The 26,758-nt window shown below is 46.9% G+C and overlaps 1 protein-coding gene across 1 annotated transcript in view; it reads right to left on the bottom strand.

Moving 5' to 3' along the window:
- Window positions 1–26,758, bottom strand: part of mRpL12 (mitochondrial ribosomal protein L12) — a 92,898-nt gene that overhangs the window by 5,480 nt on the left and 60,660 nt on the right. The window contains exon 4 of the mRNA XM_068367372.1: window positions 23,989–24,129. Within this exon, the coding sequence (XP_068223473.1) occupies window positions 23,989–24,129 (141 nt within the window). The remainder of the gene's footprint in view (window positions 1–23,988; window positions 24,130–26,758) is intronic.

Below are 26,758 nucleotides of genomic sequence, written 5' to 3'. Positions count from 1 at the left end.
AGAGAAAGCCCTCTCAGGTTGACGGTCCTCAGCCTAAGAGGAATCAGTCGAAGCATAGACCCCAGCAACGTCAGCACAGACGTCAGTTTCCGGCACCCGCTACTCCCCAAGTGGCCGCTCAGCCGCCACAGACCTTTCAGTTGGTCCCACAGCCGGTTTTGTCCTCATCACCGGCCTTCAACCCCGCCTTCGAGCAGCACTCCACTACCTTTCGTCCCAAAGGTAGAAGCTCAGGCAGGGGTTCCGGCAGAGATTCCTCTCGCCGGCCCTCCAGAGGCAGAGGAGGACAGGGAGCTAGCGGCCGAGGCAGCAAGTCCTCGGGACCCCAGAAGCAATGAAGTGCTTCCGGTGGGAGGAAGACTCCGCCACTTCCAGGATCGTTGGACCTTCGAATCCTGGGCACACAGCATCTTTAAGAAAGGTCTAGGCTGGAGCTTGGCGCAACCACCCCCAACCTTCCAGCAATTCTTCCAACGTTCAACCCCCTCCTGGAAGAATATGTGCTAGACCTCTTGAACAAGAAGGTGATAAGAAGGGTGAAGTCCACAAGGTTCCAAGGGAGACTGTTTTGTGTCCCCAAGAAAGACTCAGACAGACTCAGAGTCATTCTGGACTTATCCCCCCTCAACGTATTCATATCGAACAACAAGTTCAAGATGCTGACTCTTCAACAGATCAGAACCCTCCTGCCTCGAGGGTCTTCCACGGTCTCGATAGACCTGGCGGACGCATTCTGGCACATACCAATGAACCATCACGCTTCCTCCTACCTTGGATTCCGACTCCAACGAAAAAACTATGCCTTCCGGGCCATGCCCTTCGGACTCAACGTGGCCCCTCGGATATTCACAAAGCTAGCGGACGCAGTAGTACAACAGCTCCGCATCTGAAACGTCCAGGTGATGGCCTACCTCGACGACTGGCTAGTGTGGGCGCCCTCGCCCGAGGATTGTATAGAATCCTGCAGAAAAGTTACCCAGTTTCTCGAACACCTGGGATTCCAGATACACGCGAAAAAGTCTCGCCTATCTCCAGCTCAGAAGTTCCAATGGTTAGGCATCCACTGGAATCTTCAGTCACACCGCCTTTCCATTCCAGCAAAGAAAAGGAAGGAAATAGCAGGGTCTGTCAAGCGACTGTTAAAATCCAAACGGATCTCAAGACGCCAGCAGGAACAAGTTCTAGGCTCTCTACAGTTCGCCTCGATCACAAACCCAGTGCTTCGTGCACAGCTAAAGGATGCAGCGGGAGTCTGGAGACGTTCCGCATCCATCGCTCGAAGAGACCTCAAGAGACGGCTCCCAAGCAGACTTCGACTTCTTCTAAAGCCGTGGTCAGAAGCGAGGGCCCTAAAAAGGTCCCTTCCTCTCCAACACCCACCTCCATCTCTCAACATCCATACGGACGCTTCGTTGGAGGGTTGGGGAGGTCACTCCCACCAAAAACAGGCTCAAGGCACTTGGTCTCCCCTATTCAAGACGTTTCACATCAACATCTTGGAGGCCATGGCGGTTCTTCTGACGCTGAAGAAACTCTCCCCGCCCCCGTCGATACACATTCGCCTGACCCTGGACAGCTCTGTGGTAGTGCGTTGTCTCAATCGCCAGGGCTCAAGATCGCCCAAGATAAATCAGGTGCTCCTGACAATCTTCCGTCTGGCAGAAAGGAAGAAATGGCACCTGTCTGCAGTTCACCTACAAGGATTCCGCAATGTGACAGCGGACGCTCTATCTCGGACAACCCGATAGAGTCGGAATGGTCTCTAGACGCAAGATCATTCGCCTTCATCTCTCACCGAGTCCCAGAACTCCAGATCGACCTCTTCGCAACGAGCGACAACCATCAACTTCCTCGATATGTAGCCCCGTACGAGGACCCCAAAGCGGAAGCGGTGGACGCCATGACCTTGGATTGGAACAGATGGGCCAAGATTTACCTGTTCCCTCCCACCAATCTTCTGCTGAAAGTCCTCTCCAAATTGAGAACCTTCAAAGGGACAGCAGCTCTAGTGGCTCCCAAGTGGCCCCGCAGCAACTGGTACCCCTTGATCCTGGAGATGCAGCCAACGCTGATCCCCCTCCCGGACCCAGTTCTCTCCCAGCAAATACAGAAGTCGACTGTCTTCGCTTCATCATCGAAAATCAAGGACCTTCATCTCATGATTTTCTCACCCTAGCCGCTAAGAAAAGGTTTGGGATTTCGAAGAAGAGTCTAGACTTCCTCGAGGAATACAAGACCGAATCCACGAGAAGGCAATACGAATCGTCCTGGAGGAAATGGGTCTCCTTCGTCAAGGCAAAGAACCCCTCGAAAATCACTATAGATTTTTGCATGTCCTTCTTCATTCACCTTCATGGACAAGGCTTGGCAGCCAACACGATTTCTACTTGCAAATCGGCCTTGACCAGACCTTTGTCATACGCCTTCCAAATAGATCTGTCTAGCGACATCTTCAACTACCGAAGGCCTGTGCCTGTTTACGACCGGCACCCCCTCCGAGACCAATCACTTGGTCTCTAGACAAAGTTCTCCACTTCGCCTCCAACTTGGACAATGATTCATGCCCTCTTAAGGACCTGACTCAGAAAGTTATATTTCTCTTCGCTCTAGCTTCGGGAGCCCGAGTCAGCGAAATGGTGGCACTATCTAGAGAAGAGGGACATATCGTTTTCAACGATTCAGGAGACCTCTCCCTCTTCCCTGATCCGACGTTTCTCGCAAAGAACGAATTACCTACCAAACGATGGGGCCCGTGGAGGATATGCCCCTTGAAGGAAGATGCCTCTCTATGTCCAGTAGAGAGCCTTAAGGTCTATCTTCATAGAACTTCAAACTTTGGTGGAGGCCAACTCTTCAAAGGAGAAACATCGGGCAGCGACTTGTCACTGAAACAATTGAGAGCAAAAATCACCTACTTCATTCGCAGAGCGGATCCAGACAGTACACCCGCTGGTCATGATCCTAGGAAAGTCGCTTCGTCTCTGAATCTCTTTCAGAGTATGGATTTCGAAAGCCTCAAGAACTATACAGGCTGGAAATCCTCGCGTGTTTTCTTTAAACATTATGCGAAACAAGTGCACGAAGTGAAACAATTTGTGGTAGCCGCAGGTAGTGTTATGAAACCTGCTCTGAACTCTGCTTAGAACAGTGAGTTATTAGGGACTCTAACTCGTCGGGTGCCTATGTTGACCCTCAAGTGATACGTAGTGAAGCAGAAACCACCTTGTGTTTTCTTTAACTGTTCTTACCTCAGGTGAAATGTCATAGTAGATTACCACATGAGTGCTACATGCCACGTGCATGACGTGTGTTACATAAAGACTAACGTTCCGTAGAACGAGTGCCTACTAATACTTGATTCTTCCCTTTCAGACTCAAGAGCACGCCTTTATGACTATGTACATTTTTATCAATGTAAATGTTTTTTACTATTTATTGCATGACATGTATTGATTTACCTGCAATTATATAATAAAATGTCTATTTTATTACTTGTGCGTCTCCCTTGCTCCTTTCTTACTATGAAATATACTATTTGTCATAGTTTTATTACCCTTTATTCCTGGTTAAGGAAAATGCCAGGATTTACTCCGGGCATTTATTTATATAGAGCAAGTAAGTCTCCTTAGCGAATACTTACTCAATTATGAAGATGAGTCAACTCCATACACGAAGTGTTCAACCACCACTTCTTCAAGTTTGTTTTGACGCGAATACCAAATCGCTCTGACTCATCTTATGGATCTCATTGTTCCTTCAGCCTATATGAATAGCCTTCCCATGACCACTTTGATCTTAGCATAGCCCGTGGGGACTTCCATGCCAGGGGGGCAGGAAGGCAACTGCCTCACGGTAGCTCTAGTATAGACCACTATGCTTTCGGCTCAATGTTTTAGCACTCACTTATAAAGGGAAAAAGTCTACCACGATACACTAATTCTCTGGTACTCTTCCATCAGGACGCCATGGCTTGAGCCCAAAAAACGGATTTTGAGCGAAGCGAAAAATCTATTTTTGGGTGAAATAGCCATGGCGTCCTGATGGACCCACCCTGTCTGTTATCAGGTCCCGCCCTGCGCCGCTGTATCATGGTGATGAGCGAGCTCCAGACTTTCGGAATGAGGATGGACGTGACGTCATCAAAAGCAATGGCGTCCGTCTGTTTACATCGCGAGTACCGATATCGCCACATCTAGATTGGCTGCGGCTCAGCTCCCAGCCACTCCCTGTCCGCCATATTGAAGAGTTAACTCTGAATGGGTGCAGATAGCTATGTGGCACGTCTATACATGCGTGTCCCCTGTTGATACACGATGTCTTAAGGGGAAACCCTTAAGATACTCGCTCCAGAAGTTAGAATTCTGTGATAACCTGTGGTTTAATTCTCTGGGAAAATCCTAGTAGTGATTACCCAAGGAAGCTACCAAAAAGGAACCTTCCATCAGGACGCCATGGCTATTTCACCCAAAAATAGATTTTTCGCTTCGCTCAAAATCCGTTTTTTTGACGAAACGTAAGTGGGCTCTTCTCTTAGGTGCGAAATCAAGAGAGAGAGAGAGAGAGAGAGATAGAGACGGAGGGAGAGAGAGGAGAGAAAACGTTCCGATCTTTATCTCGTCCCAAGCGGGTAACGTTGTTCTCGAGTTACTCTCGTCCCTAGTCTCTGTACGGGGAGAAAGGATAAAACGATTTTAGTTTTTTATTCTCGTCCCAAGGCAATGTACAGTGAGAGATTGAAAACGTAGTTTTGAATGAACTAGTGTTTAGTCTCTTCCCCAGCCACTGAATTTTTTATCTTAAAATATGTTTAGGCCTACTGTTTTTTGCTGGTATTAATGTGCTTGCATTATACGACTGATTTCGCAATTTCAACCTTTTGATGAGGGTAGAATTGCGTACTTCAGGTAGAAATCAGTTTTATTCATAACTAATGTGAATTGTTAAAAGATTCAATTTCAGTGAAATAAGTGCAAAACAGAAAATCTTAGTGATAAAGTGATATTGCGCAAAGTGTTATCAGTGTTGCGACCGAGGGTTCGTCTGTTCGTGCCTGTCGTTCGCCTAGTCCGGGACCTCTTGCAAGCTCCCAAGCCCAGGGGAGAAGTAATGTCGTACGACTTATGGGTTCGAGAGGCCTTGATCAGCGAACAGACGTTCCCTCTATGGTATCGGGTGTATCTTACCAAGATCACCCCTACCATAAGGCGAGAGAGACGATTTTCTCCTCGTCATCCGAAAGCTTTTCGCATAAGAAACCGTGAAACAAGGTTTCGAGGCCCTTTAAGCGAAAGTCAGTCCTTTCAGGACAGGTCCAGCGTCCTGGTTTTAACCATTAGGACAGCTCTGACCCTATGCAGTCATCGGAAGACTGCTCGCCGCCTAACAAAAGCGTAACACAGGCTCCGAGAGTCTTTTTGTAGGCAGGTTTTGCGGTCACAGACGTTACCCTCGTCTCTTACCGCAACCATTCCCGTTGATCCTAAATGGGTTGTACGGCAAGACATGCAGAATAAGCTTGCCTCCCTTATGGAAGACTATTCTGCCGATAAGTCCGTTGAGCCTAGCCGTTTATCTCATCGAGATCCTGGCTTTCAGCCACCCTAACGTTCCTTTGTGCGTCCTGTTGACGTTGGCGTAGCTAAGTCACGTCAGTCAAGTTGTTTAGAACCACACTCGATGCTTTCTCGTGTGGATTTTCAGCCACATTTGGACGTTAGGCCACTTGCTGATGATCCTGTTGACGTTCAGGACGTTCGCTAACAATCGGAGTTGACTTGTTTTGATGCTGAGCGTCAACCTCCGCATTCTAGAGTTGTTTTGACTGTTCAGTCTAGGCGGTCAAAGCAGTCTCGAGTGGACCCTGTGCGTCCTCACGCACCTGTTGTTGTTGACAGTTCACAGACTGTCAAGCAGTTACATGACGTTGCGTCCTGGTCTCTCGCACCTGTTGTTGTTGACAGTTCACAGACTGTCAAGCAGTTACATGACGTTGCGTCCTGGTCCGCTACTAATGCACCAGTGCGTGTGGACTCTGCTTGTAAAGCATTGCCACCACGGTAGGTCTCTCCCTTGCTTGAGACTCAGCTATTATCGGACAAGGTTCCTTCAGATGAGGAAGTTGCTGTTCCCCCTCCTACTGATATTCCCTTGAGGACTCTGTCAGACGGAGAGGAGCCTAAAGCTGCTTAGCCCTCTATGGACTTTAAATAAATCATGCTGATTTTTAAGGATCTTTGTCCGGATCTTTTTGTAACTGCTGCTCCTCGTTCGCCTAAACGTCAGAGCTTACACTAGGCCTAGCTACTTCGAAGCCGTTGTTTTATAAGCTAGTGCTCTCTCGCTCTTCTAAGAGAGCTTTACGTTTGCTAGGCGACTGGTTTATCACCAGGAGGAGTTTGGGGGAGACAGCCTTTGCTTTCCCTTCTTTTAAACTGGCTTATAGAGCGAGAGTCTGATATGACACTAGAGAAGTTCTCGGCTTGGGAGTTCCTGCCTCTGCCCAGATAGACTTCTCAAACCTCATAGACTCTCCCTGGCGCCTGTCCATGAGACGCTCCAAGATTTTACAGGTCAACTTCACAGCTGTTTTCGAGCCTTTGAAGTTTTGCTGTACATTTATGTCATGCAACAACAAGGCTTTCAGGGATGGCTCCAATGATCTGACAGCCACGTTCTCTGCAGGAACGAGTCCCTCAGGGATGGCTCCATGATTTGGCAGCCATGTTCACTGCAGGAGTACGTAAGAGGCAAGTGCGCTCAATGTGTTCATTGTCAAGACAAACTTCACGATGAAGTCTACCAGGCTGTCTTGACAGCATTTATGGAAGGCGACTGGATGGTCTCTCTCGACCTTCAGGAGGCATACTTCCACATTCCTATACACCCGGATTCCCAACCGTTTCTGAGGTTTGTTTACAGGAATGTGGGGTACCAGTTTCGAGCCCTGTGCTTTGGCCTCAGTCCTGCGCCTCTCGTGTTTACGAGACTCATGAGGAATGTGGCAAAATCCCTCCATCTATCGGGGATCCGAGCCTCCCTGTACTTGGACGACTGGCTTCTCAGAGCATCGTCCAGCCTTCGCTGTCTGCAGGATCTACATTGGACGTTGAGTCTGGCCAGGGAGTTGGGACTTGTGGTCAACCTAAAAGTCCCAACTGATCCCATCCCAGATTATTCTATATTTGGGGATGGAGATTCGCAGTCAAGCCCTGCTCGAAGTCCAATTAATGCTGAAAAGAAAACGTTTATTCAGTCAGGAGTTGGAACAGTCTCGTAGGGACTCTCTCATCCCTGGAGCAGTTTGTCTCACTAGGGAGACTACCCCTTCTGCCTCTCCGGTTCCATCTAGCCTCTCACTGGAACTAGGACAAGACATTAGAGACGGTATCATTCCCAGGCTCCGAACCAATAAAGGCATGCCTGAAATGGTGGGACAGCTATATCAGTCTGAGAGAGGGACTATCCCTAGCAGTCAAGAACCCAAACCACGTGTTGTCCTCAGACGCGTCGGGTTTGGGTTGGGGTGCGACCCTGGACGGTCGGGAATGCTCGGGTCTGTGGACCTCAAGTCAGAAGAGCATGCACATCAACGGCAAGGAGCTATTAGCAGTCCACTTGGCCTTGATGATATTAGAAAGCGTCTTCGAAACTAAGTGGTAGAGGTCAACTCAGACAACACCACAACTTTGGCGTACATCTCCAATCAAGGAGGCACACACTCCTTCACGCTGCTCGAGATCGCAAGGGACCTTCTCTTATGGTCAAGAATTCGAGGCATCTCCCTGTTGACGAGATTCATCCAGGGGGACTTGAACGTCTTGGCAGACTGTCTTAGTCGGAGGGGTCAGGTGATACCCACGGAATGGACCCTCCACAAGGACGTGGGCAAGAGTCTTTGGGCTACTTGGGGTCAACCCACCATAGACCTCTTTGCCTCCTCGTTGACCAAAAGGTTACCAATCTTTTGCTCTCCAGTCCTAGATACAGAAGCAATCTACATAGACACGTTTCTACTGGATTGGTCTTTTATGGACTTATATGCATTCCCACCATTCAAGATAGTCAACAAGGTACTGCAGAAGTTCGCCTCTCATGGAGGGACAAGGTTGACGTTGGTTGCTACCCTCTGGCCCGCGAGAGAGTGGTTCACCGAGGTACTTCAATGGCTGGTAGACTTTCCAAGAAGTCTTCCTCTAAGGGTAGATCTGTTACGTCAGCCCCACGTAAAGAATGTCCATCAAAGCCTCCCCGCTCTTCGTCTGACTTCCTTCAGACTATCGAAAGACTCTCAAGAGCTAGAGACTTTTCGAAGGAGGCAGTCAGTGCGATTGCAAGAGCTAGGAGAGCTTCTACCATTAGAGTATACCAGTCGAAGTGGGAAGTCTTTCGAGACTGGTGCAAGTCAGCATCTGTGTCCTCGTCCAGTACCTCTGTAGCCCAAATCGCAGATTTTCTTTTACATCTGAGAAAGGTTCGCTCCCTTTCAGCTCCCACGATTAAGGGCTACAGGAGCATGTTGGCTTCGGTCTTTCGACATAGAGGCTTAGATCTTTCCAACAATAAAGATCTCCAAGATCTCCTTAAGTCTTTCGAGACCTCTAAGGAACGTCGTTTGGCAACTCCTGGATGGAACTTAGACGTGGTCCTAAGGTTCCTCATGTCAGACAGGTTTGAGCCATTACATTCAGCCTCCCTGAAGGATCTCACCCTCAAGACACTTTTCCTAGTGTGCTTGGCTTCGGCTAAAAGGGTCAGTGAACTTCATGCCTTCAGTAAGAACATCGGCTTTTCTACAGAAAAAAGCCACTTGTTCACTTCAACTTGGTTTCCTGGCCAAAAATGAACTGCCTTCTCGTCCTTGGCCTAAATCTTTCGATTTTCCTTGCTTATCAGAGATCGTAGGCAACGAACTGGAAAGAGTATTATGTCCTGTTAGAGCTCTTAAGTTCGATTTAGCTCGTACTAAGTCATTACGAGGGAAATCTGAGGCATTATGGTGCTCAGTTAAGGAACCTTCATTGCCTATGTCAAAGAATTCTTTGTCATATTTTATCAGATTTTTTTTTAATACGAGAAGCTCATTCTCACTTGAATGAGAAAGACCGATGTTTGCTTAAGGTTAAGACGCACGAAGTTAGAGATATAGCAACCTCCGTGGCCTTCAAGCAAAATAAATCTCTGCAAAGTATTATGGACACGACTTTTTGGAGAAACAAGTCAGTGTTCGCGTCATTTCACTTAAAAGATGTCCAGACTCTTTACGAGGACTGCTACACACTGGGTCCATTCGTTGCAGCGAGTGCAGTAGTGGGTGAGGGTTCTACCACTACACTTCCCTAATTCCAATATCCTTTTAATCTGTCTCTTGAAATGTTTTTAATATTGTTTTATGGGTTGTTCGGAAGGCTAAGAAGCCTTTCGCATCCTGATTGATTTGGCGGGTGGTCAAAGTCATTTCTTGAGAGCGCCCAGATTAGGGGTTTGATGAGGTCCTGTTGTATGGGTTGCAGCCCTTGATACTTCAGCTCCTGGGAGTCTGTCAGCATCCTAAGAGGATCGCTGGGCTCCGTGAGGAAGACAGACTTACAAGGCAGAGTAATCGTCTAAGTCAACTTCCTTACCAGGTACCTATATATTTTGGTTTTGTTATATTGATAACTGACAAAATGAAAAAAAATGTTATTTTTATTAATAAAATAAATTTTTGAATATACTTACCCGATAATCATGTAGCTGTCAACTCCGTTGCCCGACAGAATTCTATGGAGGGATACGCCAGCTATCACAATACTAGAAGGGGGTGTAATTACCAGCGCCACCTGTGGCCAGGTACTCAAGTACTTCTTGTTGACACCTCCTCAATTATTCCTCGGTCCACTGGTTCTCTATGGGGAGGAAGGGAGGGTCGATTAAATCATGATTATCGGGTAAGTATATTCAAAAATTTATTTTATTAATAAAAATAACATTTTTCAATATTAAACTTACCCGATAATCATGTAGCTGATTCACACCCAGGGGGGTGGGTGAAAAACCAGTGTACAAGACTAAAGGATAGCTAAGTATCCCGTATTTCATATAATCAGTTATCCACAATAACAATGAAATAATAAGTACCTGGTAAGGAAGTCGACTTGAACCGTTACTCTGCCTTTAATAAGATCGTCTTCCTTACTGAGCGCAGCGTTCCTCTTGGGAGGCTGAATCAACTCAAAGGTGCTAAAGTATACAGGGCTGCAACCCATACTAAAGGACCTCATCACAACCTTTAACCTTGGCGCTTCTCAAGAAAGAATTGACCACCCGCCAAATCAACAAGGATGTGGAAGGCTTCTTAGCCGACCGTACAACCCATAAAAAGTATTCAAGAGAAAGGTTAAAAAGTTATGGGATTATGGGAATGTAGTGGCTGAGCCCTCGCCTACTACTGCATTCGTTGCTACGAATGGACCCAGGGTGTAGCAGTACTCGTAAAGAGACTGGACATCTTTGAGATAGAATGATGCGAACACTGACTTGCTTCTCCAATAGGTTGCATCCATAACACTCTGCAGAGAACGGTTCTGTTTGAAGGCCACTGAAGTAGCCACAGCTCTCACTTCATGTGTCCTTACCTTCAGCAAAGCAAGGTCTTCTTCCTTCAGATGAGAATTTGCTTCTCTAATCAGAAGCCTGATGTAGTAAGAAACTGAGTTCTTAGACATTGGTAGAGAAGGCTTCTTGATAGCACACCATAAGGCTTCTGATTGTCCTCGTAATGGTTTTGACCTTCTTAGATAGTACTTAAGAGCTCTAACTGGGCAAAGTACTCTCTCCAGTTCGTTCCCCACCATGTTGGACAGGCTTGGGATCTCGAACGACTTAGGCCAAGGACGGGAAGGAAGCTCGTTTTTAGCCAAAAAACCGAGCTGCAAGGAACATGTAGCCGTTTCAGATGTGAAACCTATGTTCCTGCTGAAGGCGTGGATCTCACTTACTCTTTTACCTGTTGCTAAGCACACGAGGAAAAGAGTTTTTAATGTGAGGTCCTTAAAAGAGGCTGATTGGAGCGGTTCAAATCCTGATGACATTAGGAACCTTAGGACCACGTCTAGATTCCAGCCTGGAGTGGACAACCGACGTTCCTTTGAGGTCTCAAAAGACCTAAGGAGGTCCTGTAGATCTTTGTTGGAGGAAAGATCCAAGCCTCTGTGGCGGAAAACCGCTGCCAACATACTTCTGTAACCCTTGATCGTAGGAGCTGATAGGGATCTTACGTTCCTTAGATGTAACAGGAAGTCAGCAATCTGGGTTACAGTGGTACTGGTTGAGGAAACTGCATTGGCCTTGCACCAGCTTCGGAAGACTTCCCATTAAGACTGATAGACTCTGAGAGTGGATGTCGTCCTTGCTCTGGCAATCGCTCTGGCTGCCTCCTTCGAAAAGCCTCTAGCTCTTGAGAGTCTTTCGATAGTCTGAAGGCAGTCAGACGAAGAGCGTGGAGGTTTGGGTGTACCTTCTTTACGTGAGGTTGACGCAGAAGGTCCACTCTAGGAGGAAGAGTCCTGGGAACGTCGACCAGCCATTGCAGTACCTCGGTGAACCATTCTCTCGCGGGCCAGAGGGGAGCAACCAACGTCAGCCGTGTCCCTTTGTGAGAGGCGAACTTCTGAAGTACCCTGTTGACAATCTTGAACGGCGGGAATGCATACAGGTCGAGATGGGACCAATCCAGCAGAAAGGCATCCACGCGAACTGCTGCTGGGTCTGGAATCGGAGAACAATACAAGAGGAGCCTCTTGGTCATCGAGGTAGCGAATAGATCTATGGTTGGCTGACCCCACAGGGCCCAAAGTCTGCTGCAAACATTCTTGTGAAGGGTCCACTCTGTGGGGAAGACCTGACCCTTCCGGCTGAGGCGATCTGCCATGACATTCATATCGCCCTGAATGAGCCTCGTTACCAGCGTGAGCTTTCGATCTTTTGACCAAATGAGGAGGTCCCTTGCGATCTCGAACAACTTCCTCGAATGAGTCCCTCCCTGCTTGGAGATGTAAGCCAAGGCTGTGGTGTAGTCGGAGTTCACCTCCACCACCTTGTTAAGCTGGAGGGACTTGAAGTTTATCAAGGCCAGATGAACTGCCAACAACTCCTTGCAATAGAAGTGAAGTGTCCTTTGCTCCTGATTCCATGTTCCCGAGCATTCCTGTCCGTCCAGTGTCGCACCCCAGCCCGTGTCCGATGCGTCCGAGAAGAGACGGTGGTCGGGGGTCTGAACAGCCAATGGTAGACCTTCCTTGAGAAGAATGCTGTTCTTCCACCACGTTAGAGTAGACCTCATCTCTTCGGAAACAGGAACTGAGCCCGTCTCTAGCGTCATGTCCTTTATCCAGTGAGCAGCTAGATGATACTGAAGGGGGCGGAGGTGGAGTCTCCCTAACTCGATGAACAGGGCCAGCGATGAAAGTGTCCCTGTTAGACTCATCCACTGCCTGACTAAGCATCGGTTCCTTCTCAGCATGCTCTGGATGCATTCTAGGGCTTGGAAGATCCTTGGGGCCGACGGACAAGTCCGAAAAGCTTGACTCTGAAGATCCATACCCAAGGAGACAATGGTCTGGGGTGGAACGAGCTGAGACTCCTCAAAATTGACCAGGAGGCCCAGTTCCTTGGTCAGATCCATAGTCCATTTGAAAATCTCCAGACAGCGACGACTTGTGGGAGCTCTTAAAAGCCAGTCGTCTGACGGAGCCGGACACAAGATCATGATACTGCTGCACAGTCTGTAAACTGTCAATCATGGGCAAGCGAGGAAGTACAGTGACAACCCGAATCTGTCTAGACTGTCTGGGTCGTACAGACAACTCCTTAACGGGTTGCTGAGGTTGCCGCACTGCGTCACAACAAGTCCCTTCTGTTGGTTGTTGAACGTCTTCCCCGTGACACATTGACTCCGTAAACAAAAAATCCTCTAACAAGGACTAAGCTTGGACTGCATGTCATGCAACACAGCTCAAGGTCTATGGGAGCAGGTGTGGTAACAGACGGGATTAGCGGCTGAAGTGGAACCATTACCTTCCCTGTAAGCATGTTATGCTTAAATAAAAGTCCATAAGAGGTTATGCAGCTAAAGGCTCCCTCCAAATGACAGAGTCCTCAAGGGAATATCAGAAGGAGGGAGAAAAGAACTTTCTCATCTACAGGGACCTTATCCTAGAAAAGCTAAGTTCTCTGAGTGAGGGTTCACTGGTGCAAAAGCAGCAGACTAGAAGGCAACGTTATGAAACTGCTTGACAGTCTAGTGAGTTGGCAACAACCCAAGATGTGTTGAGAAGCATGCGGTAAGGTATGCAGAGCATGATGTATGCAGAGTATGCTGTATGCAGAGCATGCTGTATGTAGAGCATGTTGAATGCAGAGCATGCTGAATGCAGAGCATGCTGTATGCAGAGCATGTTGTATGCAGAGCATGCTGAATGCAGAGCATGCTGAATGCTGAGCATGTAATAAGCAGAGCCTGCTGTAAGGAAAGCAGAGCGTGTGCATGGCGTTTAACATTTCTCAGAAATTCCATGACCAGTGCTAGAGTGCTTTATGCATGCTTGCATGGGGTTTAAACCATGGTATGAAAATGGAGGTAAGGTATGCTGAACAGCAGAGTCAGAACGAGCTGGAACAACAATAGTTGTGGTTTCCTCTTCAAGACTCCGATGAGGGAACACCTGAGGCTCAGTCTGCAAAGGCTGAATAAAAGACAAGCAGAAGGAAGGCGCATGGGTGGAGGAGGCTGACTCCTAGCATGAGTGGTTGAACCCAAGGGTTGCGCTTGCTGAGCGGTTGGCGGAAGCGGAGTAGCAAGTTCCAGTTCCTGTGGTGTGGGTGGAGCGCGATGAGGAAGAGGCTGCGCAGAACAAGGTAAATGTCTCGCAAGCTGAGGCTCCTGAGGCGCAAGGCTAAGGTGTTGTGGTGCTTGCCTTGTGGAGGGTTGAGCTCGCTGCAGCAAGAGCTGAGGAGACTGACTCATGGACGGGAGAGGTTGTTGTACCTCAACCGAGTGTTGCATCACTGGTGGAGCAGCAAGTGGAGGCGGAGGAAGAGAGGTATAATCCTCCTGATCCCAATGTAAAGGTTGCCTTAAGGAAGGCGGAGGCTGAACACCACAGGGAACAGCAAACTCAGCACGTGGCTCAACATCGTACGCCTGGCAGGTGGAACTGCTGGCAGGTGGTACTGCGATCAGGCGGAGCGAGTGTAGGTGGAGGGAGTGTAGGCGGAGGCGGAGGAGCAACACTCTCAGCCCGACACTCACGCATCAAGTCCGAAAGCTGTGCTTGCATGGACTGTAGTAGAGTCCACAACATCGTACGCCTGGCAGATGGTACTGTGATCAGGCGGAGCGAGTGTAGGTGGAGGGAGTGTAGGCGGAGGCGGAGGAGCAACACTCTCAGCCCGACACTCACGCATCAAGTCCGAAAGCTGTGCTTGCATGGACTGTAGTAGAGTCCACAACATCGTACGCCTGGCAGATGGTACTGTGATCAGGCGGAGCGAGTGTAGGTGGAGGGAGTGTAGGTGGAGGCGGAGGAGCAACACTCTCAGCCCGACACTCACGCATCAAGTCCGAAAGCTGTGCTTGCATGGACTGTAGAAGAGTTCACAACATCGTACGCCTGGCAGGAGGTACTGTGACCAGGCGGAGCGATCATAGGCGGGGGGGAGTGTAGGCGGAGGCGGAGGCGCAACACTCTCAGCCCGACACTCACGCATCAAGACCGAAAGTTGTGACTGTATGGACTGCAGTAGAGTTAACTTGGGGTCGGCAGACACTAAGTTCTGCTGAGGTAAAGCCTTAACAGCAGAGCTCTGTTGTGGCAGAACCTTACTCCTCTTAGGCGGAGTGTAATCAACTAATGACTGAGGAGAGTCAGAGCTAACCCAATGACTGCATTCGGGTTGTGAACTTTAACTTCGTACGTCTGGCATAGGTCTGGACTTAACGTTTAAGAGGTCTTGAGACCTGAGACCAGCGTTACTCTGCCTTTATTTTCTCCCCTAATCTCTTCTGCAGACGAGCAAAATAAGGGCTCAATCGTCTGCGGGTGGGAGTGACGGTCTCGGTAAGACACGCCCACAACCACCGAGAATACTTCTGTGCGCCGATCAAGGCCTGCTGAACCCTTATGCCCTTCGACATTGCTTCTCCCCTGGGCTTGGGAGCTTGCAAGAGGTCCCGGACTGGGAGGACGACTGGCGCGCACAAAAGTACCCTCACGCACTAATCACTTAACACTTTGATTTCTGTTTGCACTTATTTCACTGAACTCGAAACTTTAAGTGGTTTGTACCTGAAATACGCAATTCTATCCTTTCTCAAAGTTAGTAATTGCGAAAACAGAATTACAATGTAACAGAAAAATCTAATGAAAGATAATTCAGTGGTTGGAAAGAGACTAAACACTAGATCACTCTAGAAACGTTTAGTTTCTTCCCCTAAAGAGACTAGGGAGAAGAGCAAAAAACGATAACGACGTTACTCGCACGCCTGGCAGGCTTGAATGAAACGTTTATCCTCTTTCTCCCTCCGTCTCTATCTCTCTCTCTCTCTCTCTCTCTCTCTACTTAGAACCTGAGAGAAGAGCCCAATCATATATATCGTTAAAACATATTATTGTTAAAGGAAAAAACTGAAAAGTTCCTTTATTAGGATCAAAACCATTAAGTTAAGAAAGAAAGAACAAAACGCTAGACACGGTTACTCTTACTGCAACGTGAAACCGTGAACATTCTTTCTCTATCGTAACGATAGAGTGCAAGTTGAACGTTCTGAACGTCAACAACTGCAGAGACAAAACAAAACGTTAGTTCAACTTTGAAAACAGTACGAGACTGTCAAAGAAAATCTTTCAAACTCTGTGGTGGAAATAGCATAATATGTTAACAGGTAAAACCGAAATGACGGGCTCAAAGTTTATTAACTTCGGTAAAAGACCGCCTACTATTAGGAAGGTCGAATATAAACAAATATAAAAATTAATTTTAATGAGTTTATAATAGAAGGAAGTTAATCGAAGAGGCCTATAAGAGGCGGAGAGATATAAAATAAATCTATAACTTTTGTTAAGCAAAATTAAGAAAGAGAGTCTATACTCTCTTAGACACCAACACTTCCGTCTAAGGGAAGGGTCGGCCATTGAAAGGTGAACGAGAGTTCATACTCTCTCGTCACCATAATTAATCAAATTAATTCCAAAAGCTAACTAAGCTAATATAGAAGTTTCCAGTAAAGCGACAGCCGAAATCAAAGAGAAATACTTCACCAAAGTCGTGAAAATACTCCAAGAACATAAGCGTATCCCAGAACGTCTTGCCGGAAGCACGACAGAGGAATAATTGAGGAGGTGTCAACAAGAAGTACTTGAGTACCTGGCCACAGGTGGCGCTGGTAATTACACCCCCTTCTAGTATTGTGATAGCTGGCGTATCCCTCCATAGAATTCTGTCGGGCAACGGAGTTGACAGCTACATGATTATCGGGTAAGTTTAATATTGAAAACTCTTAGCTTATACGCTGTAAACATAATTAACTCTGGTCTCTACCCACCGCCTTGGGTGTGAATCAGCTATTATATATTCACCGGCTAAGTTGAATATTTAAAAAATGTTATTTTCATTAGTAAAATAAATTTTTGAATATACTTACCCGATAATCATGTAGCTGTCAACTCCGTTGCCCGACAGAATTCTACGGAAGGGATACGCCAGCGATCACTATACTAGAAGGGGGTGTACTCACCAGCGCCACCTGTGGCCAGGTACTGCAGTACTTCTTGTTGACACCACCTCAATTTTTCCTCGGTCCACTGGTTCTCTATGGGGAGGAAGGGTGGGTCAATTAAATCATGATTATCGGGTAAGTATATTCAAAAATTTATTTTACTAATGAAAATAACATTTTTCAATATTAAACTTACCCGATAATCATGTAGCTGATTCACACCCAGGGAGGTGGGTGAAAACCAGTATACATGAATATCAGTAAGCTAAGTATCCCGTATTTCATATTATCAGTTATTCAAAATAACAATGAAATTATAAGTACCTGGTAAGGAAGTCGACTTGAACCATTACTCTGCCTTTAATAAGTTCGTCTTCCTTACTGAGCGCAGCGTTCCTCTTAGGAGGCTGAACAACCCTAAGGTGCTGAAGTATAAAGGGCTGCAACCCATACTAAAGGACCTCTACACAACCTCTAACCTAGGCGCTTCTCAAGAACGAATTGACCACCCGCCAAATCAAACAGGATGCGGAAGGCTTCTTAGCCTACCGTAACAACCCAAAAAACAACAATAAAAGCATTCAAGAGAAAGGTTAAAAAGGTTATGGGATTAAGGGAATGTAGTGGCTGAGCCCTCACCTACTACTGCACTCGCTGCTACGAATGGTCCCAGGGTGTAGCAGTTCTCGTAAAGAGACTGGACGTCTTTGAGATAAAATGATGCAAACACTGACTTGCTCCTCCAATAAGTTGCATCCATAATACTCTGCAGAGAACGGTTCTGTTTAAAGGCCATCGAAGTGGCTACAGCTCTCACTTCGTGGGTCCTTACCTTCAGCAAAGCAAGGTCTTCATCCTTCATGTGAGAATGAGCTTCTCTAATCAGAAGCCTTATATAATACGAAACTGCGTTTTTGGACATAGGCATCGAAGGTTTCTTGATGGCACACCATAAGGCCTCTGACTGTCCTCGTATAGGTTTTGACCTATTAAGATAGTATTTCAGAGCTCTGACAGGGCAAAGAACTCTCTCTAGCTCGTTACCCACCATGTTGGAAAGGCTAGGAATTTCGAACGATCTAGGCCAAGGACGTGAAGGAAGTTCATTTTTAGCTAAAAATCCGAGCTGTAAAGAACATGTTGCTGATTCGGATGTAAATCCTATGTTCTTGCTGAAGGCGTGAACCTCACTAACTCTTTTAGCTGTCGCAAGGCAGACGAGGAAAAGAGTTTTGAGAGTAAGGTCTTTGAAGGAAGCTGACTGGAGAGGTTCGAACCTAGGAGACATAAGGAACCTTAAGACTACGTCTAGATTCCAGCCTGGAGTGGACAAACGACGTTCTTTAGAAGTCTCGAAAGATTTAAGGATGTCTTGTAGGTCCTTGTTGGAGGAAAGATCCAAACCTCTGTGGCGGAGAACTGAAGCCAACATACTTCTGTACCCTTTAATCGTAGGAGCCGAAAGAGATCTAACATTCCTAAGATGTAACAGGAAGTCAGCAACTTGGGTTACAGAGGTATTGGTAGAGGAAACTGCATTGGCTCTGCACCAGCTTCGGAAGACTTCCCACTTGGATTGGTAGACTCTACGAGTGGATATCCTCCTTGCTCTGGCAATCGCTCTGGCTGCCTCCTTCGAAAAGCCTCTAGCTCTAGCGAATCTTTCGACAGTCTGAAGGCAGTCAGACGAAGAGCGTGGAGGTTTGGGCGTACCTTGTTTACGTGAGGTTGACGTAGAAGGTCCACTCTTAGAGGGAGAGTCCTGGGAACGTCGACCAGCCATTGTAGTACCTCTGTGAACCATTCTCTTGCAGGCCAAAGGGGAGCAACCAGCGTCAGCCGTGTCCCTTCGTGAGAGACGAACTTCTGAATGACTCTGTTGATGATCTTGAACGGCGGGAATGCATATAGGTCGAGATGGGACCAATCCAGCAGAAAAGCATCCACGTGAACTGCTGCTGGGTCTGGAACTGGGGAACAGTACAAAGGAAGCCTCTTGGTCATGGAGGTGGCGAACAGATCTATCGTTGGCTGACCCCACAAGGTCCAAAGTCTGTTGCACACGCTCTTGTGAAGGGTCCATTCCGTGGGGATGACTTGATCTTTCCTGCTGAGGCGATCTGCTGAGACGTTCATATTGCCCTGAATGAACCTCGTTACCAGTGTGAGGTTTAGACTTCTTGACCAAATGAGGAGGTCCCTTGCTATCTTGTACAGCTTCCTCGAATGGGTCCCTCCCTGCTTGGAGATGTAAGCCAAGGCTGTGGTGTTGTCGGAGTTCACCTCCACCACCTTGTCTAGCAGGAGGGACTTGAAGTTCATTAAGGCCAGATGAACTGCCAGCAGCTCCTTGCAGTTGATGTGAAGCGTTTCCTGTTCCTTGTTCCATGTTCCCGAGCATTCCTGTCCGTCCAAGGTCGCGCCCCAGCCCGAGTCTGATGCGTCCGAAAAGAGATGAAGATTGGGGGTCTGAATCGCTAACGATAGACCCTCCTTGAGAAGGATGTTGGTCTTCCACCACATGAGAGTAGTCTTCATCTCTTTGGTGACAGGAATAGAGACCGCTTCGAGCGTCAAATCCTTGTCCCAGTGAGCTGCTAGATGGAATTGGAGAGGGCGGAGGTGGAGTCTCCCTAACTCGATGAACAGGGCTAACGATGACAGGGTCCCTGTTAGACTCATCCACTGTCTCACCGAGCAACTGTTCCTCTTCAGCATGCTCAGAATGCACTCTAGGGCTTGGCTGATTCTTGGGGCCGATGGAAAAGCCCGAAAAGCTTGACTCCGAATCTCCATTCCCAGGTAAACGATGGATTGGGAGGGAATGAGCTGGGACTTTTCTAAGTTGACCAAAAGACCCAGTTCCTTGATCAAGTCCAAAGTCCAGTTGAGACTCTCCAGACAGCGACGACTTGTGGGGGCTCTTAACAGCCAGTCGTCTAAATAAAGGGAGGCTCTGATGTCCGCTAAGTGGAGGAATTTTGCAATATTCCTCATCAGACGCGTAAACACCATAGGCGCTGTGCTTAGGCCAAAACACAGGGCTTGGAATTGGTACACAACCTTTCCAAAAACGAATCTCAGGAAAGGTTGGGAGTCTGGATGAATAGGAACGTGAAAGTAAGCGTCTTTCAGATCCAACGAGACCATCCAGTCCTCCTGCCTGACCGCTGCTAGGACCGACTTCGTCGTCTCCATAGTGAACGTCTGCTTGGTGACATAAGCATTGAGCGCACTGACGTCCAGCACCGGTCTCCAACCTCCTGTCTTCTTGGCCACCAGAAAGAGACGGTTGTAGAAGCCCGGGGATTGATGGTCCCGGACTATCACCACTGCCTTCTTCTGTAACAGGAGCGACACCTCCTGGTGTAACGCTAGCCTCTTGTCCTTTTCCTTGTAGTTGGGAGAGAGGTTGATGGGAGAAGTGGTCAGAGGGGGATTGCGGCAGAATGGTATCCTGTAACCCTCCCTTAGCCACTTGACAGACTGGGCGTCTGCACCTCTTCTTTCCCAAGCTTGCCAGAAGATCTTGAGTCTGGCTCCTACTGCTGTCTGGAGAGGAGGAGAGTCAGTGTTTGCCTTTCGAAGTCTTGGGACCTTTCTTGGACCTGCCCCTGAAAGAGTCTGGACGGGTACTTCCTCGGCTGGGGGCTCTGCCACGAAAGGGCGGAATAAATCTTGTAGCAGGAGTATCGGCCACTGGGGTGCGGTAAGTTCTAGGAACTGAAGGAGCAACCTTAGCCTTACGAGCTGAAGAGGCCACAAGGTCATGAGTGTCCTTCTGAATAAGGGCCGCAGACAATTCCTTGATAAGCTCCTCAGGGAACAGGAACTTAGAAAGCGGAGCAAAAAGTAACTGAGACCTTTGACAAGAGGTGATACCAGTGGAAAGGAAAGTGCAAAGTTGTTCCCTTTTCTTGAGTACTCCTGAAACAAACATTGAGGCAAGTTCGCCGGACCCATCGCGAATTGCTTTATCCATACAGGACATTATAAGCATGGCCGAGTCCTTGTCAGCAGGGGCAGTCTTCTTGCTCAAGGCCCCCAGGCACCAGTCGAGAAAATTGAAAATCTCAAAGGCGCGAAAGACACCCTTTAAGAAGTGGTCTAAGTCAGAAAAGGTCCAGCAGACCTTAGAGCGCCTCATAGCCGATCTACGTGGAGAGTCAACCAAACTTGAGAAGTCAGCCTGGGCAGAGGCAGGGATTCCCAAGCCTGGTTCCTCTCCTGTGGCATACCATACGCCCGCCTTAGAAGTCAGCTTAGTAGGAGGAAACATAAATGAAGTCTTCCCTAGTTGCTGTTTGGACTGCAACCAATCCCCTAACATTCTTAAAGCTCTCTTAGAGGATCTAGCAAAGACGAGCTTAGTGTAGGCCGACTTAACAGGTTGCATGCCTAGAGAAAACTCAGATGGAGGAGAGCGAGGGGTAGCAGAAACAAAATGATCCGGGTAAACCTCTCTGAAAAGAGCCAGGACCTTGCGAAAGTCAATGGAGGGTGGTAACGACTTGGGTTCCTCCACGTCCGAAGAGGGATCATCTAGATGCGCAGCTTCCTCCTCAGAAACCTCATCACCTGAGTGTTGAGAAGCGAGAGGTAAAGTTACAGCGGTGTGCTGAACAGCAGAATCCTGACAAGCGGGTGCATAAACACTTGCGGTCTCATCCTCAAGTCTCTGTTGAAGAGGATGAGGGCTGGTAAAGACAAAGTCATGAGGCTGGGATGAAGGAGGAGCTGCGGAGGGTTGAGGAGCAAGTGTGGTGAGAGGCGACTGTATAAAAACCTGAGGTTCAGGCTGCAAAGACTGGTCAAGTAGAGGAGAAGGTGGTAGGTGCATGCGTTGAGGCGGCTGACTCATTGCATGAGGTTCCTGTCTCAAGAGTTGCGCTTGCTTCAAGGGTTGAGGTGGTTGCGCAGTAGCAGGTTCTTGTCTCACGAGTTGAGGTTCTTGAGGTGCTTGCCTCAAGAGTTGAGGTTCTCGCCTTGAGGAAAGTGGAGGTAGCAGCTGCGAGAGCTGAGGTGACTGTCTCAAGGATGGGAGAGGTTGTCGTACCTCAAGAGGTTGCTGCCTCGAGGATGGTCTTACTGCAAGAAACTCTTGCCTCAAAGGAAGAGGAGGTTGTAAGGCATAAGACTCCTGTCCCCATTGTTGAGGAGGTTGTCGCGTGGTAAGAGATTCCTGCCTTAAGGAAGGTGGAGGTTGCTGCACAACGCTGGTAACTGGCAACTCCCAACGCGGTAGCTCACGCATGGAGGTAGCTTGAGGAACCTCAACTTCGTACGTCTGGCAGACTGGACTGCGGTGAGGAGGAGCGCTCGCAGGAGGAGGTGTAACCTTCTCTGCCTGAAACTCACGCATTAAGACCGCAAGCTGCGACTGCATGGACTGCAGCAAAGCCATCTTGGGATCAACAGACGATGAGGTCTGTTGAGGCAAAGCCTTAACAGAAGATGAGGTCTGTTGAGGCATCGCCTTACCTCTCTTAGGAGGTGTGCAGTCACCTGATGACTGCGGCGAGTCAGAGCTAACCCAATGACTGCATCCGGGTTGTTGAACTCGTGAGGTCTGGACTTTACGTTTAAGAGGTCTTGAGACCTGAGTCCAGCGTTTTCTCCCCGAAAATTCTTCTGCAGACGAGGAAAATAAAGGCTCAATCGTCTGAGAGTGGGAGTGACGATCTCTGTAAGATACGCCCGCAACCACCGAGGATACTTCTGTGCGCCGATCAAGGCCTGCCGAACCCTTTTGCCCTTCGACATTGCTTCTCCCCTGGGCTTGGGAGCTTGCAAGAGGTCCCGGACTGGGAGGACGACTGGCACGCACAGAAGTACCCTCACGCACAACACTGACACTGACACTAGCACTCGGCACAGCACTGGCACTACCACTTCCCACTGCACTTTTCACCTTAAGTTCCTTGACGTCCGCCAAGAGGAACTTGTGGTCACTCACTACCGATTCCACTTTATCACCTAAAGCCTGAATGGCACGTAAAACATCAGACATATCAGGCTGAGCACAAATAGTAGGTTCGGGGGTAGCCACTACAGGGGGAGGAAAAGGTTGAGGATCATGGGGTGAGGAATAAAGCGAAGAGCGAGCCGAACTCCTCCTAACTCTCTCTCTCTCTAACTTAGTGGTATACTTAAGGAATCGAACAAAATCAAGTTCCGAAAGTCCGGCGCATTCCTCACATCGATCTTCCAACTGACAGGATTTTCCCCTACAGTCGGAACAAGCGGTGTGAGGATCAACCGAGGCCTTCGGAATACGCCTAATACAAGTCCTACATCGTCTTTGGGGAGGAGCTTGAGCAAGGTCGGACATCTTGAATCAAAGAGCTAGTCAAGGGGGATTCCAAATAAAGCAAAAGATCGTTAACCATTAATCAAATCAATATAAAAGCTATCTAAGCTAATAGACAAGTTTCCAGTATAGCGAAAGCTGAAATCTTAGAGCAATACTTCACCAAAAACCGTGAACAAGACTCCAAAATTATAAGCGTATCCATATAGATCTTGCCGGAAGCACGACAGAGGAAAAATTGAGGTGGTGTCAACAAGAAGTACTGCAGTACCTGGCCACAGGTGGCGCTGGTGAGTACACCCCCTTCTAGTATAGTGATCGCTGGCGTATCCCTTCCGTAGAATTCTGTCGGGCAACGGAGTTGACAGCTACATGATTATCGGGTAAGTTTAATATTGAAAATGATATTTTAATTATAAAATAAATTTTTGAATATACTTACCCGGTGAATATATAAATTAAATGACCCTCCCTTCCTCCCCAATAGAGACACAGCGGGAAGAGAAGAATTGAAGGTTTTGTTTACATAAGAGTGGTATCTGGCCGACAGTTGGCGCTGGTGGGCACACCCGCAACCTTCATAGCGATCGCTCGCGAGTTTTTTTTTAGTGTGTTTTCTGTCGAGCCGCAGAGTTGCAGCTATTATATATTCACCGGGTAAGTATATTCAAAAATTTATTTTATAATTAAAATATAATTTTTACCATTTCAAGGGAGAATGTGCCCATGCCAATATCCAAATTACCTGTACAATGTTTCTCTTTATTTTCAAACCTCACTGATGGGTGCATACATTCTAAATTGTTAACATCTCTCCTTGTGAGATTTTTATTTGAAGTTAACTAAAGCTTGGATACAAAGTATTGATACATATGAACGCACAATGTTTTTAGAATGTCACAAATACAGTACTGTATACACATACCTGTACAAGATTAAAGCCTTCCAGAAGTGCCTTAACTTCTTTAATGACAGCAACCTTCTTAGCAGCATCAAACTTATTCATTTTCACAGTGAAACTTGTTTGAACTTTGGCAGGGCCTACAGCCTCTTCTTCATCCTCCTCCTTCAAGTTAGAAAAAAAACATTTAGGAAATTACAACAGGGACATTCCTTCGAGTACATGATTTATACATACAGTTTACAGCACTTGAAAACTGGATATGTGTTTAAGGGAATTTTTTTTCTGAAAGTCTAGATTTCATGGTACAGTACGATAAAATCAGCAAACTATAATCTTAAAAAAAAAAGTAAAACAGATTTGAATTGAAAGAATATACAGTATTTAGAATATTTGGGTTTATAAGATAAGACTTAAAATTTCCCAAAAATAAAACAAAAGATATCTGGTAAATCTATAGTACAAATAGCGATGACAATACAAAGGAAGTTCTTTATCCTATACAGTAGCTGTAAGACTACTGTGTTTATTTGAATGTAGTACAGTTCGGTATATATTATCCAAAAACTAACAAGTGTTGCCAAGTCAACATTACTCTAACATTTGGTAAATATTAATTTTTTACTAAAACATGAAACAACTGTACACAAACAATGCATAACTTGAAAATTGCATTCTGTGTCTAGTAATGGTACTCCAACTAAGTATATGGTAACACCATTACACCTGTTGCTTACATATTATACTGTCCGTACTCCCACATGACTGCCACCAAAGGGCCTCAGTTAGATTTTGCCACTCGTGGGTCTCTATTCTGAGCTTTTAAATCAATACTTCTCCATTCATCATCTCCCACTTCATGCTTCATAGTCCTCAGCCATGTAGGCCTGGGTCTTCCAACTCTTCTAGTGCCTTGTGGAGCCCAGTTGAAAGTTTGGTGAACTAACCTCTTGGGGAGTGTGAAGAGCATGCCCAAACCATCTCCATCTACCCCTCACCATGATCTCATCCACATATGGCACAAGTAATTTCTTATAGTTTCATTTCTAATCCTGTCCTGCCATTACACTCAAAATATTCTTCAAAGGGCTTTGTTCTCAAATCAACAAAATCTGTTGGATATTTTTTCATTGTCATACCACAACTCATGTCCATACAGTAACACTGATCTCACTAAACTGATGTATAGTCTGATTTTTATATGTAATTTCAGGCAATTTGATTTCCAAATTTTACTTAACCTAGCCCTTTGTCTGATTTGCTTTTTTGTCTTTCATTAAATTCAAATTCTAAAGATCTGGATCTCAGCATTAATTTTGTTTCTTTAACTCTGTATGACTTTTAAAATTTTAGGTGTGATTCTCAAGACAGAAAAATTTACTTTTGAGAAGCACATTAGGCCTGTGTCAAATGTTGTTATTGTTTTTAAAATATTTTCTTAATTGTTTATTACTTCTTATATCGTTTATTTATTTCCTTATTTCCTTTCCTCACTGGCTATTTTTCCCTGTTGGAGCCCTTGGGCTTATAGCATCTGGCTTTTCCAACTAATTTTACCTCATTAATCCTTTCTCCTTCCTATGATATTTAATTTTCCATTAAATATTCCGTTCTCATCATCTCTGTCTTTCTTCAATTTATCTTGAGCCCAACCTCGTGATATTTCATGCATTCTATCAAGAAAGATGGAAAGCCCCTGGATACTATGGAAATAACTGCTGAGTTGATATTGGCCAAAAATGAAGTGACCCCAGAAGATTATTTAGTAGAATGTGGCGTGAAGAGGCAAAACCTGATGAATGGGAGCTAGGAGTGATGGTGGAAAGGGAAAAAGAAAAAAGATCTGACTGATTGCAATAATTACAGAGGCATCACACTTACAGAGAGAAAAATTGATGAAAAGCTGAGAGATGAGAAATGAACAAGCAGGATTTGGAATAGGTAGAAGTTATACTGACCAAATATGACAAATTCGAAGATAATTTGTATTTTTCCTAACCATACAAACCTTAGCTATTTACAAAGGGTTATTACTTTTAGCGTAGCTGAAATGGCGAGCCATTAGAATTTAACGAGGGTGTATTACCCCCCGCGCTAGTTAGCGGGGGGGGTAGGGGAGTGGTAGCTAGCTACCCCTCCTCCCCCTCACACACACGTGAATACTCACTTTCACTTAGAGGTAGGACTTGTCTTGGGGGACAGGGCTGGCGGGCAAATATGTGTAAATAGCTAAGGTTTGTATGGTTAGGAAAAATACAAATTATCTTCGAATTTGTCATTTGTTCCGTAACCGAAATACAAACCACGCTATTTACAAAGGGTGACTTATCCCTTAGGAAGGGTGGAAAGTCCCCAGCCATACTGGCTTTGGCTTTACCCGGGGACTCAGAATCCGAGTGAGTCGCACTCGAGAAAAGGAGTCCCTGCACCTCACAAGTTCCTTGCTCCGCAAGGAACCATGTGGCCTACGTAAGCTTGTGTGTGAAGGAAGAAGTGTGACCCGTCTTAGGCAGTTGACCTGGAGTTCCAGAAGGAACTCTGGGTTAGGACGTTCCCAATACCACCTCGTCAGGGTATGGGGGACGCGACAGTATTGACTCAATACTCGGAACACAAGGAAGCATGGTTTACCTGCAGAGGTTCGAGGTCAGCTATGCAGAGACCAGGATGCTGCTTCCCCGTAGAGGGGATGATGAAGAAAGAAGTAAGGGCCAGACATACTTCTTTCGTTCATGCAGACTAAAACCTGATAACAATGCCCTCAACCTTCTGCTACCTGTCCAAAAAGGAGCCT

This window comes from Palaemon carinicauda, chromosome 45 (genome assembly GCF_036898095.1).
Source record: "Palaemon carinicauda isolate YSFRI2023 chromosome 45, ASM3689809v2, whole genome shotgun sequence".
NCBI classification, from domain to species: domain Eukaryota; kingdom Metazoa; phylum Arthropoda; class Malacostraca; order Decapoda; family Palaemonidae; genus Palaemon; species Palaemon carinicauda.
This window is presented reverse-complemented; position numbering and strand designations above follow the sequence as displayed.